The following is a 19,424-nucleotide window of genomic DNA, read 5'->3' on the forward strand; positions in this document are numbered from 1 at the left end:
CATTATTGCTTTTTTGGTTGTTTTGATACTTAAACAAGAAAATATTTGCAAGGTCCTTAAGTCTCATGATGACCAGGTCTTCACTGGTAGAGAAAGAAGTCACTTGGTCACGAAGCACAGAGAACCAGAGTGCCTGGAATTTACAGCTTCCTTAACCAATGACAGACTAGCACAGGCTATAAATACACCCGTGTCCTCTCTCCTACTTAGGACAAGTCTGAGTGTGTCCTACACTATCTTCAGGGCTCTCCTTGGTGGGATTAAATCAAAATTATCCCGTGGTATTTTTTTTTAATATATATTTTTGATTGATTTTAGAGAGAGGGAGGGAGAGGAAGAGAGAGAAACATCAATGATGAGAGAGTCATTGATCCGCTGCCTCCTGCACGCCCCCTGCTGGGGACTGAGCCCGAAGCCCGGGCCTGTGCCCTAACGGGGAATCGAACCGTGACCTCCTGGATCCTAGGTCAACGCTCAACCGCTGAGCCATGCTGGCCGGACATCGTGGCACTTTTCTTAATATCCCACCCTTGCTTGGCCTCTTTCCCTTCCTGTGTCTCTAATCCCCTGTCAATTTGGGGGGAACAATTCCGGATTAAACGCTTTCAGAGAATTTCTCATTCATGGTCTGCTCCGGGCTTGTGATATCGCCCTGGCAGGCTGCTGAGGACAAGGGCATACAGGGACAGCAGAGGGTCAGGGCACAGTAGGTGACCAAACAACAAGGCTAAGCTCAGGAAGCGCCAAACAAGAGACACTGGTGCGGGCTGTTGGGAGGTGACATGCACCAGCTACGCCAGGAAATGGAAGGGGGTCTCAGGACAGATCCCGATTCCACAGAGGAAGCAGCAGACAGCTCCATGTCACTTGCCCAGTGAATGCCCTCAGCTAGTGACCGACACAACCGGGATTCGAGCCCACGCCTGCAGTGCGGTGATGGAACACAGGAGTCCACGGGCCTGGGAAGGTGAGGCCAGGGGACCAGAGGCGGCAGAGAGCAAAGAAGGTGTGGCAATCGCCCCGTAAGGGGAGCACACAGTGAGAGTGGAGATGGGGAGCAGGATCGTTTCGAGAAAGCACATGACCTGGTCCGAGCCTGGAAACAGAGGCCACAGTATGTGGCTCCATGAGGGCAGGGAGTTTTGTCCGTGTGGTTCACTGCGGGGTCCCAGTTATCTTGGCCAGTGCCCCGGCTCATCTAGGCCTTCAAGAAATACTCGCTCTAGGGCAGACGACGCAGAGTGAAGTGATGGCTGATTAAACCAAAGGCATAATTAGTTGAAATTTATATTGCTTACAAAAGTCTAAATACCTTACGTAGATTTGTTCATTTTTTTCCTACTATGTTTCGAGTGTGGGACATGTGGGACACTGTTTAGACACTGGGAATACAGCAGTGAATGAGCTCAACAGAGGGGGAGGCGATAAAAATAACAAATTAATCAATAAACAAGGTACCTTAAGCTAGTGAGAAGTGCTAATAAAAAATGAGAAAGGGCCCAGTCCGGTTTGGCTCAGTGGTTAGAGCCTCGACCCTCGGACTGAAGGGTCTGGGTTCGATTCCAGCCAAGGGCATGTACTTCAGTTGCAGGCTCGATCCCCGGCCCCAGTTGAGGCTAGAGCGGGAGGCAACCAATCTACGTGTCTCTCTCACATCGATGTTTCTCTCTCTCTCTCCCTTCTACTCTCTCTGAAAAGCAATGGAAAAAATATCCTCGGTTAAGGATTAAAATAATTAAAATAAATAAAATAAAAATGAGAAAGGAAACAAGAGAGAAATAGTCAACAAATATTTGACTATTGAATGAGCTAATGAACAAATAAAATGGCACCGCCAAAGCCTCTGGACTGAGCGTAACAATGGAAGTAGCCCAGGCCGGCAGGAGGAAGGGGCTGCTAAGGGAAGCCGGGCGGCGAGGGAGAGAGGAGACGGATTCGGTTTCCCAGCAGGTTAAGTCTGGTGGTGGCAGAGGTTCCTGGAGAACTGACAAATATGAAAAATGAACTTGCACGTTCAGAGTCATGCACACACATACTCGCAGACGTGGTGTGATCAAGAATGAAAATATTTAAAGCAGAAAAGAACCCACATGAGTAAGGAGTGGCTCTCCAAAAGCGGAGGGTGCTGCGCCCCACCCACAGAAGGCACACCCTGCGCCATCCGTCTGCGTCCAACGCCACCTCCTCCTCGTCCGAGGTGGGCTTCTGCCTGATTCTTGGTCTGCCTTGATTTAGGAAAAAATGTCCTGGAGGGAGATCTCCTCAGGAGAGGTTATGTTGTTACGTGGAAGGTGTAGCAATAGTGAGCGGTGCTGGAATCACGACAGAGCCTGTTTCTGAGGCTGTGCTGGAATTGGCTGGGAACCTCGACGTGCTGGTACCTGCCCAGCCCTCCTCGCATGAGGCCGTGGGACGGTGTGTTCTGGGTGGATCCCTCACCCTTTCTCTTCTCATTTCCATCACAGGCCTTACAGTGTGGGCACATTCCTAACCTGAGCCCTCAAATGTAATGAGACAATCTCTCAGGGCGGCTTAAGAGGCCATATTCCAGTCACTGCCCCACCCTACCCCATTCTTACTAAGCACTCATCTCCGCCATCCCTTCAGATAACCAGTGACAGATTCATCAGGCAGAGGGTGACCCAGGCTGAGGCTGAAATCTCTGCATGCTGTAGGGTCTCTCTCCACCCAGTGTAAAAAGTTAAAAGTTCAGATTCAATGCTAGTCCAGAGAAAATACTCTTTGGCCTTTTGTAGCAAGGATAGAACATATTCCTAGAAATAGAACACTAGATCTTATATATAAAATAGCTCCTTTATTTTATTTAAAAATTTTAAAAATATATCTTTATTGATTGTAGAGAGAGGGAGAGGGAGAAACATCAGTGATGATTGGCTGCCTCCCACATGACCCCCACTGGGGGTTGAGCCCACAACCCGGGCATGTGCCCTGACTGGGAATCAAACCAAATCTCCTGGATCATAGGTTGATGCTCAACCACTGAACCACGCTGGCCGGACAAGAAATACATTTTAAAACATGTTGGGATGATAGACTGCAAAATTTGCGGAGATAAACCTCAATTGCTAAAATCAACGTTGTCATCTTTTGAATAAAACACCAAGAAATTACCCCACCCAAGAAACCAAAGTTGTGGTCTGGCAACCTGTCCTAGCAGATCCCAAAGAGTTTGGTTGAACAGAAAATACATTAATATCACAGAACCTCCCAGGCAAGAGTGTGTGACTGTCCAGCCAAAACCATGTGTAGGACTCTGAACTAAAAAGGTCATATTCACATCTGTTGATGTTGCAGGAAGTAGTCTCTCCCAAACCCCACTCCAAACATCATACATATCCTTCCTCCCCACCAAAGACCTACCTTCCCAACCTCCTCATTGCTTTCAGAACTGTCAACGTTCTGGCAGCAGGCTGGGCATGGAGGGTGAAGATCAACACTGGAAATGAGTTAACTGAGAAGGCTATGATTGGTTTTAAGTCATCCTAGAAAATGTCTAACTAAACAATCATTCCCCGAATATGATTTATTAGAAGGAATGAGCTAACATACCCCAAATCCATTCGCAGATGGGAACATGGCCCCAGTTTGCATGTGGAATTGCGTGAGGTCAGCCATGAATTTAGTCCCCAAATAACTTTGCTGATATCCATGAACATAGTTCACTTCCCACACCAACTAACATTCACTCCTCACTCTGAGTGGATCAAGTGTAGGTGTTGAGAGGGCACTATGAAAGAATATTGAAAATTATAGCCTGGTTGCAGGCTATAATAATTAGAAAATAAAGTACATAAATTTACATACAAAAGGACAAGAGTATTTTTTTATATAAGGCAGAACTACTGAGGAGGTCTTTCTGGACGCTGCCCAGAGGCGGCCTCTGGGAAGTAGTAATTCAATGAACACACAAAATGAAGCTTGAAGAAAGGTAATTTTACTTGATGGTCCTTTTAAATCAAGAAAATATATTTTTAAAAAATTACTTCTAGAATATTTTGCCTTTTACTTAAAAAAAAAATTACTTCTAGCCCTGGCCAGTGTGGCTCAGTTGGTTGGGCATCATCCTGGACACCAAAAAGTTGCTGGTTTGATGGCCAGTCAGGACACATGACTGGGTTGCAGGCTAAATCCCCAGTAGAGGGTGTGCAGGAGGTAGTCAAATAATGGTCCAATCTCACATCGATGTTTCTTTCTCTCCCCCCGCCTTCCTAATAAAATAATAAATTAATTTTATACTAAAGCCACTAACTCATCGACTTTTGATTTCTTATAAGTAATGATATGGCATTTTGTGAGTGTTAGGGGAGCAAATAAATGACGGATGCTGAGGAGTGAGGCAATGGGGACAAGCCACTTCCTTGAGTTGCAAAGGCCAAGGCAGAGGCCATTCCATACATGCCTGGACACTAGAATCTCTACTCCAGTCACTGGGGACCCTGTGCTGTTATTGTATTCATTTTGTGAGGGTGGTATGAAAAAAATAAATTTAGTCTCCCCCACCCCTTATTTTGTATTCAAAATTTTACTAATATTTGTTTGGTGTTTATATAAAAGATCATGAAAATTTGTATACAGTTCTTAATACAAACATGAACTTTTATTTATTTTATTTTTTACAAGCATGAACTTTTAAAAGCCATTTAAATATAACTCTCGAAACAGTTATTCTAACCACTTTCCCAATTAAAATTTAGAGGCAATTTTCAAATGATTTTATTGAGATGACATTTTGGAGGAAGAAAAAAATAATTCCTGGGAACAAAACGGACTGTCTGGGCTGAGGTTGCTGTAGGGATTGTAGACACTAGAGGAATGTTGGGGTGATGGAACTGTTTTCTATCTTGACTGTGGTACTGGTTACAACTGTGTATGTTTGTACTCAGAGAAATGTACACCAAAAAGTGAAATTTATTGTATGTGCTAGTCTCTCAAAGTTGAATTGTCTAATTATTCCATCAGATTATATGCTTATAGTGATTTTTAAAAAATATTTTTATTGATTTTAGAGAGGAAGGGAATGAGGGGAGAGAAACATCAATGTGCATCTATCAGCTATCTCCAGCATGCTCCCCAACTGGGGATCGAACCTGCAGCCTGAATCAAACCAGTGACATGGTGGTGCACGGCCAGGTGGTGCACGAGCCACACTGGCCAGGGCTGCTTACAGTGATTTATTGTGGTACTCGCTGTCAGATTTTAGTAACTGGCACTGTTGCCTAGGAGACCTAAACTCATTTTTAAGCAAGCTTATGTCTAGCACTATACAATTTAGAGGAAAAAAACTTTCAGCACGTCTGAGGAAAGGGAGGCGTGGGAGCACGAGTCACTTAGATGTCTCTCATGGAAATTTCTTACAGTTGTATACCCTTTTTAAAAAAATATATCCTTATTGATTTCAGAGAGAGGAAGGGAGAGGGAGAGAGAGGTAGAAACATCAATGATGAGAGAGTCATTGATCGGCTGCCTCCTGCAGGCCCCCAATGAGGGATCGAGCCCACAACCCGGGCATGTGCCCCGACCAGGAATCGAACTGCAATTTCCTGGATCCTAGGTCAATGCTTAATCGATGAGCCACGCCCAGCGGGGCTGTATACCGTTTTATACCCCGTTCTATTCTTTCTAGAAATGCAAAGTTCTACCATCATTGTTCTTGTATTCCTGTCTCCTAATGTCATGTTTTACGAGCAAGTGAAAATCTTTAGTAGAAAAAACAGAAACTCTGAGGTTTTCTTCACCTTCTTAGTCACTCTCCATGTTTAATAGCCAGCCATACGGGGATTGGTTGCTTTTGACTTTGCAAATCCCTCATCCAGCGAGAAATCCAACCTGCAACCCACTAGGCCACTTGAAGCTTCACTGAACAAAAACCAAATCTGTAACAAATAGGCAGTGTTGTTTTGTGCTTTTTTCAAACATCACGTAAAACATATACTGTAAAGTCATTTGGGAAATCGCTCTTTTCACTCAACATTGACTTTTAGACCTATCCACACTGTTAGCACCCATTCCATTTCACTTCCATTGAATAAATATCCAATGTACTCTTCTACCCCTCCACTGACAAGTTGCCTAATCCAGACAACAGGGCAGTGGTCACGGCATGTTTTGTGCTATAATTTCTCCACAGCACATTCCTGGAGGTGGAATTACCACTGGACCTAAATGCACACCTCCTCCTCTGCCGCACTAATACCGACAAATTCCCCTGCGAAGGGGATGCGCTCTTCGCTCCCACCCCCTCTACACTCCCACCCGCTGCTGTGGGAGCTGTCCCACTCCCACAGGCAGCTCCTATTTCTCACCAACACTTGCTACAATTAGCCTTTTACATTTTTATCAAACTGATGGATTTGAAATTGTATCTTACTATTGCCTTATTTTGCATTTCCCTGAGTTCCAGTGCAGTTGAGCTCTGCAAATTACTTAACCTCGCCCTTTGCATTTATTTTTAGTTGGGTTGTTTTCCTTACTGATTTGTTTTCTCCCAGACTCAGGCTTGTTTTTCTATATTGTTCACTGGACAGACTTTAAAAACATTAAAAAATAACAACTGCACATATTTTGATCACATGCACATGCCCGGTTGGCTGGGGGTGCTGCCCACCCCCAGGGCCTGGCTGATGAGAATACTGCCTGTGGCCAGGGGAGAGGGACCAGAACTCTGCCAATGCAATACTACAGCTAGGAAGTGGCACCAAATCGCTGCTGCTCACAACCCACCGGGCAGAACCAGTCACACGGCCCTCCCAACACTTAACAGGCCAGAAAAGGCAATCTGACTTTTCACTGGTTTGTTTATGCAGGGAAACGTACTGATTTTACCTGTTGCGACTTTTCATATTGAAATGAACCCTATACCATAAACTTGACCCACTTAGTTTTAAAACCATCACCACTACCTGATTCTGGAACATTTTCATCTCACAAATAAACCCCAGGAAGACGTTGAAGGCTATGCATGGGGGGGGGGGGGGGGGGCGCATATGGGAAATTCCTGGACCTTCCTCTCAATTTTGATGTGAACCTAAAACTGCTCGAGGGAAACGGGGGTGGGGGAGATAGAATTGTACATCTGAAACCTATACAATTTTATTAAGGATGTGTCACAATTTTGAAGCCGAAGGGGGCAAAACCATGTTAAATGCTCAATGCCAACAAGGGATCCACAGGAAGACCAGATGCTTGGCGCTTAAAATAAAAGGCGGTCCCTGGCCCTAGGAGATTTGGCTCAGTGGTTAGAGGGTCGGCCTGCAGACTGTGGGTCCTGGGTTTAATTCCAGCTGAGAGCACATACCTCGGTTGCAGGCTCGATCCCTGGCCCCAGTTGAGGCAGGTGAGGGAGGCGACCAATTGATGTGTCTCTCTCTCATCCATGACCCCCCCGACCCCCCCAAAGCAATGGGAAAAAAATATCCTTGTGTAAGGGTTAAAAAAAAAAAAGAAAAAAAAAGGTCTTACTCCTACAGTTCAGGGACCACCTATCACATTACAACATCTGTAAATTATCACAGCAGGCAAGGCACAAAGGACAAGAGAAAACTTGAGGACAACAGTGGAATCCAGTGTGTGCTGGTCGCTAGTCTGCTGGACTCTTCATTCAAAGGTCAAACATAGGCTGTGTGATGAGACCCGGAAAACAGATGAGCAAAGTTGGGGACAATTTAGTTCCAGTGAAAAATGAAGTCTCAAAGTGAGGTGCTAACACAGGGAGCTCCAAAGAACAGTCTTCTTTATCTTCCTGGCATCTGTGGTACCCTGCCGTAGAGTTATTTAGGCGAGCTGCTCACTACCCCAGGCAGAGGGGCTACACAACACACGCAAGGCCAGTGCCCACTTGGGCGGTGGCATCTGCGGGTGAAGGGGGGTTGCATGGGAGGACGACTGTGGTAACTGGGAAGTAATTCTTGTCCCTCTAACAGAACATCTGCTACTGAACTCTTTGGGAGAAGGTAGGACTGGGGGATATGAAATTCCCCCAAATTCCAATAAGCCCAGGTTTTAAAACATCTAGGCTTGTTAACAACTCCTCTATTTTAAAATCCTGTATCGCCCAGCTGGTGTGGCTCAGTGGACTGAGCATCACTCCATGCACCAAGAGGCCACTGGTTGGATTCCCTCTCAGGGCACACGCTGGGGTTGTGGCCTCGATCCCCAGTGGGGGTGCATAGGAGGCAGTCAGTCGATCGATGCTTCTATTTCTCTCTCCCCCTCTCCTGTCTCTCAAAAAAAAAAAAGGAACAACATTAAAATAAAATAAATGCTGTAGCCACCCGTTCTGAAAAAGCTGCGTGGACCCCGTCTGGCGCACCAGCCAGAGCGCAGCCTCTGGGGCCCATCTCACAGACTCCCTCCCACGGAGGACGGCGTGCACACCCTTGCTTAATCCGGATTAAAGGATCACACAGACACACGCTTCCATGGAAAAAAAACCCTCTTGTTTATTTGATTAAACAAAAATAAAATAAGCTGCATAGGAACAATTTTAAAGTCCAAAGAGACACCGACTTTATTTTAAGGCTGCAGTAGCTGATACAGCATCTCCTTGCTACCTTCTCCAGCCTTCTCTGTGGACCACAGCGATACATTCAGAAGCCCGTTTGCCAACACAGGAGTTTTTGAACACTTTCCCACTGGTTCTTCACCTGCTCATTGCCTGTCATGCCTGTGGCCTGCAGTATAACATTTAAGATCTAAAGTAAAAATCCACAGGGCGAAAAAATACCCACCCCAAGCAAGCACCCGCTGGAAAGGTCTGAGGGGAAACCTTTGTTCCCCCGTCTTCGTTTAACCGACGGGGTCCGCACCCCGGCTGCGATGCCCATTTGAAAGGGTCCGGGGGCAGCCAGCAGCCCCGGTGGGCTTGCAGATGGCGTCTGTGGCCTGGAGAGTTACTCTGGGGTGCATATTCCTTACCTCATATCTGCCTTGGAAAAATTTTAAAAAAGAAAAAAAGAAAAAGTTTTACTTAAGTCTAATATTAGGCAACATGCCCATGTTTATTTCTCCAATTCTGCATTTACCTTTCTCACAAAAGAAAAAAAAAAAAAGTCAAACTCAACTGAGTTATGTGTTCTACACTTAAAGCATTTTGCTGACCGGGCATGACAGCTAATGGACAGAATTAAACAAGATTCATTTAAAAAAACAAAAAAACAAAAAAAACCTAACAACCCTCCCACCCACCCGAGTATACCTAACATGCTAGTTAAAAACAACATCCCTTACCCCACCCACCCTTTCACCTGCATTGATTTTAGGGAAAAAGGAAAAATAAAAATAAAAAAGGAAAAGAAATCTTATCACCCTAAAAAACAAGAAAACCCCAGAAACGCGAGAAATCTACAGATTCCTAGAACATAAAGAACTATTACAGAGCTGGTTATTTAAAGAAAGTAAACACTTTGCTACACACGTTAAACATTCAGTCAGTGTGCTCTGAGATAGAGCCTTAAGAAAAATACTACCTGAGCTTGTAAGTTAATACAATCATTAAAAGGAGGTCTAAGACCATGTGGATACACACAACTTTTAGAACCATTACTGGTTAAATGATGATGGAAAACATCCCACCAGGCTGGCTTGTTAACCCGTAAGATCAGTTTAAAAATAGACATCATTGAGGTATTTCTTCACCATGACATTTAAAACCCAATTCACAATCATTACAGTGGTCTTAGGATCCTCTCCTCCAACCAAAACAAAAATCAACTAGGGAAGAAGAGGTAGAGAGGCAATACAGTATATCATGGTAATGTGCTTCTCAACTTTATCAAGTATTTAATAAACAAGCAGAGGAAAAGAAAAACCCGTCAACATGTTACCTTTGGTAGAAAAAAAAAAAAATTTAAAGACAAAACAAAAGAGCAACACACACTTTTACCAGTCACTGCTCAGTGAACCAGTGATTGTTGCCATGTCACAGAGATGAACATCCAGCTGGGTCTAGGAAAGCCACAGATACAATCACGCAGTCTAAAGATTCTCATTCCCTTCAAACAGTTGATGCTTCCAACAACCAGACCCTTAGAATTGCTCCTAAAAGGGTATGCCTGACCGACATTCAAAAGACAGATAAAATATTTTTCTCTTGAGAGAAAGAGACCTAAAGGTCCTTATTTGCAGTTAAGCCCTCACACAGGTCAGATGGACCAGTAGTTCCATAATACTGAACAACATGGTAACAGTGTGCGTCATTCCGGGGGGCGGGGGGCACCAGCTTGGTAAGGAACACTTGGATTTCTGACATTTGCCTGAGTATAGGAATATTTGGTTTCAAAGTTTCAAGATCAAACGTTTCTCCTGGGAGAAATCAGTTCTGGGTTCAAGAAAACATTTCCTTCTAGAGGTAGCTTTACGCCCACCCACTCTCCAGTGGTTTTTAATACTATTCAGAGACCCGTCAGATGCTAACATGAGGTAGATGACTTTTGCCAAAAGTGAGGTAGAAACTAAACGAAACAAATGGTGTGGTGTGGAGTGGAGTGGAGTGTGCGTGCCCTGTGCCCCTGGCCTGCAGGAAGCCAGCGAAAGCTGCAGAGCCTCGGGAGGCCGTGGCTCTGTGGCATCATCACACGCAAGTAGAAGCGTTTGACTTTTATACAGCCCCAGACTGTGGTGTTTTCAATAAATACCCTAAATACTTTTTGGCACCATTGGATTTTTTTTTGTTTCAAACAGAAAAACAAGCCTGTTAACTTTGGCATTTCTTTCACTATCTACCAGAACACAGCAATCTTCGAATCTCCCAGAGAGGAAGACAGCACATAGACAAACAGTATTCTGCTGCTTCAAGCCTAAAAGACATCCCTCCTCAAATCATTAAGCTTTGGCTTAACTAGACTTGATATACAGACTGAGCCAACCTCAAGCTATCCTCTTACCGCTCCATCTCAAAGTGCCTTAAATCTGGCGAACTTTTTTGGCCCAATACATAGTTTAGATTTTGTTTATGGTACCCCTGTGTTTCCCTAAATAAGTTAGACTTAAAAGGGCATCCATCAGTCAAAGAGTTAGTGCACCTGGGGTACTGCCCAGGGCCCTGGGCTCCAGCCAACTTGCGTGCCACCTGCCAGCCGCAACACAGCACAGGTTGAGAGAGCATTGCTTCTCGCGGCCAATTTACAAAGGAATGATTTTTTAAAACAAAAGATTAACACTTTTGAAATGTTAAGTCAGTGTCAACCAAAAGTGGTTTTTATTTGTGCATTATTTAGATTTCCTTTAGCCATCTCAATACCCAAACCTATATATTCAAATCCAATTGGTATCTCCAAACACAAGCTGACCTTACAGCCCTCCCCACCACCTGACCAGACGAGACATACATGGGGATCATTGTCTAAATACCACATTTACTCAACAGAAACACTTTATCTCCTCCCTTCCAGCACCCAGGACCTTATCCTCTCACTGTGTTAAAGAGTTCTCTTTCTGACCCAATTCCTACCTACCCTAGCATTACCTCATCACGGGCAGGAGATCCGCATTTGAACACACCTATTTTGAAATGCCTCACTCACACTAGAGGTTCCAAATATTGGCTTTTCTCCTCTTTGATTTGGAGCATGCCGCACTGTCCAATAAACATGCTCCAACGTGCTTCGCACCAATCCCTGTGGGTCAGGAGTCAATCGTGGGCGGCCACAGGTGGCCAATGTTTTAAAAACAAAATCTTCCCAAGTGTGACCACATTTTGCAAATGGCAGTGATGCACAATTCTGGGTGCAGAGAGGTAAGGAGATGTACACCAGCACCGAGGGCAAGAGGAGGCAGTGCCTCCCACCTACACACTCATTTCAGGGACAACCTACTAGCTTTAAGCCTGCAAACCGGTCAGCCTAGTCACTGGAAGGCCTGGTCATTTCAGCCATGTGTGGAAACTCAGGCTTTACCTCCAAAGCCATAGAAAAGTATCAAGCAAGCAATTTTAGTTACCACCATTCACCAAGAAAATTCCCCACTCAGGTCCCAAGATTTCCCCACACGTGGGAGACCGGGAAGAAGAGATGAAACTGAAGCTGGAATACCCAAAGGTAGTAACCACACTTGATTAGTCATCCCAGTCATAATCATGACCTAGGTTTCTGAGAACATTAAAGACCTTTCAAGACCCATTTCTTCAATAAAAAAAAATTTTTTTAAACCATTTAAAACCCATTGTCTTTGGTGTTTAAAGGGTGATTTGTTGGGTAGTGGCAGGGGTGGGGGCTGGGGGTGAGAAAATGATCAGCACCAAGTTATTCCAAAATAAAAAACAATAAAAATGCTTAATTACATGCTTAAAAATACTTAAACAATAAAAATGCTTATTTGCAGGAAATGCAGAAAGACCCATGTGGGTCTTAATTACATGAGCTAAATCAAAGAACTTAGACGTTGGGGACAAAATAAGAGGCAACTGAAAGGAAACTGAGGAAGGATTCCCTATTAAGTTCTTCAAGAAAAGAAAAGGAGCTTTTACAAAATGAGATTTCCTGCCACTTCCCCGCCCCATAACACGGCAGCTGAGGCAGCAGATTCAAGGTACTTTGCTGCTTCTGGATACTTTACTGGAGGACTTCTCTAAGAAATGAGGTTCTCCCCATCTGGGTCATTCAGACACCCTAGAACTAAACCAATGGGGACTGGGAAGTGGTCAATTAAAAGTCCAAAACAGCTGATGAGAAAAGCAATTTGATCGACTGGCTGCACGGTCCCCAACATCTCCTTTCCTTTGGGGATGGCAAGAACAAATTGCTTCACGTGTCACAGTTTATTCTGCTTACTTCGAAATACATCCATATTGCAGAAGGAATTTCTTCTAAATACCGGAACAGAAAGTGATCGGTTAGTCTTTCTGCTTCAACAAGAGCTCTTCCTGTAAAAGCCCCTGGCTTCTGAGGGCCTGCCTTTCTCCTGAGCTGTGCAATTCTCTAATTTGGTTTTTATTCCAGTATTTGCAGGAAATGCAGGAAGACCCATGTGGGTTCTGACAAGCAGGGTATCAGCTCCACCGATTTTTCACTTAAAAGACAATGCCCAGAAGCACAAGGTTTTGTACCCAAGTCCAGGTTACTACGAACCAACCCTGTAAAGTGACTGACGCCATCCCACGGTTCTGCAGTGGAGCCTGGCTTCAATTTTCATTCTTTGGTACCGAGACAGAGGCTTAAGAAAAGATAGTAAGTCCTACATTTCAAGTTGGAGCAATTTAGTTTACAAATCCTTTACATTCAAAGGCCTGGGGGGGGGGGGGGGGGGAGCGCATTAACCATGAGGTCCTACGGCATGGCCCGGGAGCAGACCACTCTGTAAAAGAGACCCGAGCAGAGGGTGTAGGGATGGGCTGTTCCTATTCATTGGACTTTCAAATATTCTATTTCCCTGAACTTCCAAAGCAGGAAAAAAATTGTGCTTTTAAAAAGAAAAGTTCATTCCTTTGCCTACTCTCCTTAGGAAAAGAAATGCCTCCATTAACAGAACATTCCATCAGGGTCGGGGATCGGCCCCCGCGCCCCCACCGCCTTGCAGAGTCCGGAAGAGTCTGGGGTGACCTGCTTCTTTCTTATGTTCCCAACTGCCTGCCTCGGCACAGGCTCATCCTCCCACCAGGCCGCGTCCGAAACCCTCCTGAGGACGAGGTTCACTTTCTTCTTCCTTCCACTTAGCTCTTTATAACCTACAGCAAACTGAAAGTACTTAACTTCTGAGAATACTTTTAACCAAAAATCCTGAGCTACATGTATTATCTCTAGAAACACAAGTAGGAAGAGAGAGGTTCTCCGGGAGGTGGTGCATCGCCTTCAGCTCTACTAACCTGGTGGGTCCCGATCTTGGAAAGAGCGGGGACCCCATCCATACCCTACAGAAGGAACGCGAGTCCGCTTTTCTTGGCTAGCAAGCCCCAGCCACATCTTCTAGGAACAAGAAAAGTTGCTGAACAGGATGAGAGGCGCACTAAGGTATAACAGGAGAACATTAGGAAAGTTCTCCATTGCAGCATTTTAAAAAAAGAAGAAAAAAAAGGTTTTCCCAAAAAAGATCCAGATCACACAAGACAATCTAACCCCATAAACACAGTATTCTCAAGAACACAAATACTCTATAATTAAGCATTTAAAATCCTATTTTCCCATGTTTTATACTTTTTTGTGTTTTTACTTAGTAGTTTTTTTCGTGTTTTCCTTGGCTCAATCTACAGAATACTAGCCCACCGCGCACATCCAGTGCCCTCCCGGCCATCGAGACGCTAGGCTTGTGCGTGTCACGCCCCGGGGAGGGGGAGAGGGAAACGTGAGCCCCACGGAGTTGAGGGTGGGAGGCGGGCAGAGGGCCTGCTGGAGGAGTAAATGCAAAGATTTATGAGGTAGATAGAAATCATCACTTCACAGGCTCAATCCCTGCAGAGAAGACAAGTACATTCATCTGTAAAAAAATAAAGATGAGGTAGGACTTAGGCAATGTTGTACTTTTCTTGTTCTCTTTAAACAAAAGAAAAAAAGAAATTTCCCTGAGACTGTTTCTTCTTTGAAATTCAAAGGGGGGGGAGAAAGAGAGAAAGAGAAAGAGAGAGACATGCACACCCCAAACACAGAAGCCTAGAAAATGTGATTAGAAGATGAGAATTCGATTGTTGCCAAAGTCGACCACGACGATCATCCCATCGGGCGTGACGGCGATGCCGGAGGGGCGGTCCATCTGCCCAAAGCCACTGCCCTGAGCGCCAAACTTGCACAGGAAGCTGCCGTTGGACTCGAACATCTGTACCCGGTGGTTCCTGGAATCGGCCACAATGATGCGCCCCTCCTGGTCCACGGCCACGCCCTGCGGGCGCAGGAACTGCCCATTGCCGGTGCCCTCTGAGCCCAGGAAGCGTGCGGACTGGCAATCGGGATGAATGACCAGGAGCCGGTGGTTGTTGAAGTCGGTGACCACCAAGTGGCCCTCATGGTTGAAGGCCACACCCCGAGGGGAGTCAAAGTGCTTCCAGAGAGCCCCCTCGAAGCCATACTTATTCAGGAAGACTCCATCGGGCCCGAACAGCTGGATCCGGTGGTTCCGAGTATCAGAGACGAGGATCTTGCCCTCGGAATTCACCGCCACATCCCAAGGGTAGTTGAACTGCCCATTCTTGGTTCCTTTCTCACCAAACTTGAGGAGGAACTGGCCCTCAAAGGTGAAGACCTGGATTCGATGATTGTCCTTGTCGGCCACCACGATCCTGCGGGAGGCGTCACAGGCCACCCCGGCTGGCCGGTCGAACTGCCCGGGCCGAGAGCCCAGGGTGCCAAATTTGTGGTGGAAGGTGCCGCAGGGCTTGAACACCTGGATGCGGTTGTTGCTGCGGTCGGCGACCACGATGTAGCCCTCCTTGTCCACACTCACACCCCAAGGGCGGCAGAGTTTCCCATCGCTGTCGCCCTCGCTGCCGAAGGTGAGGCCCGGGAGCCCGATGCCTACGTAGCTGCGGCCCGACTTGACCACCACCTTGAAGGGGCTGTTCTCGATGTGCTGGTTGCACAAGGTGACCGACACCAGGTGCTCGCCCTCCAGCTGGGGCCGGTAGCTCACCAGGTAAGTCCCGTTCTGCTGATCGCTCACCTCTGCCCCAAACAGGTTGCCATCAGGGCCCAGGACCACAGCTGACATTAGGTCGCCTCCTGAGAGACGAGGCTCCCCGTCGTGGTCGTAGCCAATGACAGTGAAGGTGGCCACCTTACCCTGAAGAGCCCGCTTGAGGCCATCGCCGGTGGCCTTGGTGAGTGGTGCGAAGGCCCCGCTGCTGACAAAGCCGAAGGACTTGATGGCGAGGTACAGTGCCTGGTCTGGGGGCGTGAACATGACCCGGTCGTCTTCCTGGGGCTGCAGGAAGCTGCGCACCGTCTTCAGCTCCTGCACCTGGGCCAGCATGCGGTCTCGGGCCAGCAGGATGTCCAGCGCCCTCCCCTCCTCCAGGACCTGCTGGACGGCACTGATGGTGCTCTCGAGCTTGTTGAGGTTCTGCCGCAGCTTCTCCACCTGCAGGTACAGAGACTTGGCCTTCACCTGGCGGATCTTCTCTACCTGGAGGGAAAGGTGAGAAGAGCAAGAGGACACAGAGGCTTAGAACCAAGCGCAGAAAACACAAAACCTGACCCTAGTCAGGAGGGAGCCTCAGACAAACCCATGCTGAGCGACAATCCACAGAAACAGCTGGTCTGTACTCTTCAAACACAGCAAAATCCAAAGGTAAAAAAGGGCTGAGGAACTGTTCCAGATACAAAGGTCACCCAGTTGGTTCACAGTGCTTTGCAAAGGGCCTACGGAGTGCTCTACTGATCTGAAAACTACAGAAAGCCTATTTCAGAATAAGGGTCCACTGCCGGGAAGCCTGGATCTTAATCGAATTTTTCCTTTGGGATGATATGATTTCTGACCCATTCACATGCTTTGTCATCTGTCCACTCTAGAAGCAGGACACATAAGTGCAGAGAGGCCCTTGTGGGGACAGATCAAAGAGAGGCTTTGTCCTTCAGTCTTGTACTGAACCAAACCTCCAGGCTTTGGCTCTGGTCCCTCAGCTAGTAAGCCATGTCCACTGGAAAATTATAAGCTACAGAATGAAAGGTGCATCCATAAAACTGATTCACTGGGAACTCAAGTATCTCAATGTTCAATAACCGAGATGTAAAAACACCAAAACATTATAACAAAAAGGTGCCAAGGGCAGAGATAGGCAGGAGATGTGCTGGGCGGGAGCAGAAAAACTATTAATAAAACAGAAGGGGTTCCCATATGATTTGGGGTGAGGTACCATAGCAAAAAGCAAAGATAAATGGGACTGAGTGTGTCCCGAACGAGCAAGCCTATGCTGGGAGAAATCTGAGAATGAGTTTTTAGGCAAGTAGAGACAAAGTTTATTGCACGATGAAATGGACGTATTTTCCAAATTTGCTTCTCCTAGACTAAAAACTTGCTTCCCATTCCTCCTGAAAGAGAACTGCCTTCAGAAGGGGCTGTGAGTCAGCCTTGCAGGAGGGAGGGTAACTTAGGTGAGATCTGCAGAAATGCACAAAGGCCTTTTCATCGGCAAATCCAGAAGAGCAAGTTTGTGGCAGAGTTCACCACGCAGCTCTCAGGTTGCAAGAAGTGGGCCCCTTGCAGTTATAATTAACATTCGTGGGTGGCATGAGACTTGACAGACCATGGGGACATCTGAGTGTCTGAAAACCATGTCAGGGCCACATAGGTGCCTAAATAAAATATGTGCTGAATTAAATCTTGGACTTTTTTCCACCCATGGAGTCTTTCTCTTCTCGTCAAAGAGCAACTGAGCCATATTCCTCAAGAGGTCAGAAGCAAGCAGCTAGTTAGGAGCTAACAAAATGGAAAATGCAAGATCCAAGGTAGCCTTCCAGAGAACATTTTAGGGAATAGTGCTTGGTGAGGGTCACTTTCAGAAGTTCAGATGCCATCTCTACCATTGTATAATTTGGATGATCAAAACAAGCATGCACACACCTAAGTGCACCCTCTTTAATTAATCAGCTATGTACGTGGGCTTACTTGTGTGTTCAGAGAATGTAATTATAGTGGAACCAGCATGTGGCACAGGCATATTGCCCTCTTCCCTCTGAGTGGGGATAAGAGATTAGACCACCTTTCCAGCTGATTTTTTATCTAAACAGCACACCAGTGTGCTCAGCACTCCTTCCTGCTCCAACAGGAAGAAAGGGCACACGCTCACTGCCCTCACAAGTGGAAAACTGGCTTTCCAGAGGCAGGGTTCAGGAAGTGCAACCAGCCAGGACACCAAAAATAAGGGTGTTTCCTACCAGCCTGCTTTCATAACAACGGTTTCGATTGTTCCCTCTTACTGACTCCTTCTGAGCGTGTGTGCCATAGAGAACTTGGGACGCCTTCCAGTCTTGGTACCCGACTAGTTCTGAAAAGGCTTCTTGTTGTTTTACTGCCCCGAGAGCACCCATAAGGTTCCAGGGATCCCTAAATTTTTCTGCCAACGACCACTGGAAAATGACCAAGTACTCTAAATTTAGAGCTGGGGTCCAGGATCTGACATGTGGTTCACGGAAGAAATGCTGGCCGGCTGGGGCGGCCCACACTGGGGGTGGCCATGCTCTGTCCATTACCTTCCACAGCAGCTCGCACTCCCGCTCCTCCAGGGCCTTCTTATGCCTTGCCGTCACGGCTTTGACCTCCGACTGTACCACCTTGGCCTTCATCTCCACCTGTTCTGCCACCGTCTGGGCCTGCTCGATGCTCAGCTGGAAAACAAAAAACAATCCAATCCTATGGCATTAGGACCTTCATACACTTCAGACAAAACACTAAAGTCTGGTCCCCCCCTCCCCACCCAGATCTGAAAAGCTAACACCCTGGGCCCCTAGACCGCTTGATCCACTGCCTTGGAAAGAAAGCAGACACTTTAGGGAGAGAATGGCACCTGTCTGACATGTAACTGAAGGAGTTGCTGGCAAGCGCCAGATTTCTTTGTATGAGAAATGGCACCTACACAGTGAATGTCAGGACTATTAAGAGATACTCTAACACAGTGAAACCAGTGTAGCTGGGTCGCAGCCGAAAACTGGAAATAAGGATCAGATGTGAAATGTACTACCCTGGGCACACGAGCAACTTCCCACAGACTTTCTGGCCTTACTGCCTGCCTGGGGGAAGCCCCAAAGGCGGGGCACATCCCTCACGTGAGCGTATGCAGTAGGCTGCGGGCCAGCGGTTATTCATCACCTTCCCGTCATGTCATTTCCAGCCAGAACCAACGCCAAGTGCATACTGGGAATACTGGTCACCTAAGAAACCGTGCCCTGTGGTCAGAGACTATCGACACACCCCACATACCCCACCCTGTACCACCAGCTCGAGTAAATCAGCCAGTTTAATCAGACGTATTATTGTTCATAAAAAATTAATCCAGACAGAAGGCCTCGTGTCTTCATTAATATTGCATGACACGTCTTCAAAAGCCACAAGGATTTCTTTGAGATACTGAGGTATTAAATCAGGGATTCCAAGCTAACTGCTGATGGTGCAGTAGTTTCAGAGCAGGTGTCCTGAACCAGGAGGGGCCTGGGGAAACTAAAGAGTTAGGAGCCTGACCTGGGCTCAGCAATTGGTTGTAGGTGACCAACCATCCGTGTGCCTGGACTGAGAAATTTCCAGAATATGGAACACATATATCAAACTAAGTGGGGGAGAAGTACCACAGTTCATGTTGTAACAGGAACAATCATCTATACGTTTTTAATTTGCTCATGTTTATGGACATAACCATGTTAATCAAAGCACTGGGTAACTGTACTGGGTTAGATACTGGTCCCTTTCCCATCAAATTCAGGTGCATCTAAAACCTCAGAATGTGATCTTAGTTAGAAATAAGGTCTTTGCAGATATTAAGATGAGTATTAAAT

At 46.4% G+C, this 19,424-nt stretch overlaps 1 protein-coding gene across 1 annotated transcript in view; it reads right to left on the bottom strand.

Moving 5' to 3' along the window:
- Nucleotides 1-13,248: 13,248 nt before the first annotated feature.
- The window catches only part of TRIM71 (tripartite motif containing 71), a 55,763-nt gene continuing 49,587 nt past the window's right edge, over nt 13,249-19,424 (bottom strand). Inside the window, exons 3-4 of the mRNA XM_016198834.2 lie at nt 18,129-18,263; nt 13,249-16,062 (exon numbers count right to left, since the gene is read on the bottom strand). Coding sequence (XP_016054320.2) covers nt 14,611-16,062; nt 18,129-18,263 — 1,587 coding nt within the window. The 3' untranslated portion in view covers nt 13,249-14,610. The remainder of the gene's footprint in view (nt 16,063-18,128; nt 18,264-19,424) is intronic.

The sequence above is a fragment of the Miniopterus natalensis genome, chromosome 15 (genome assembly GCF_054644295.1).
Source record: "Miniopterus natalensis isolate mMinNat1 chromosome 15, mMinNat1.hap1, whole genome shotgun sequence".
Classification (NCBI taxonomy): domain Eukaryota; kingdom Metazoa; phylum Chordata; class Mammalia; order Chiroptera; family Miniopteridae; genus Miniopterus; species Miniopterus natalensis.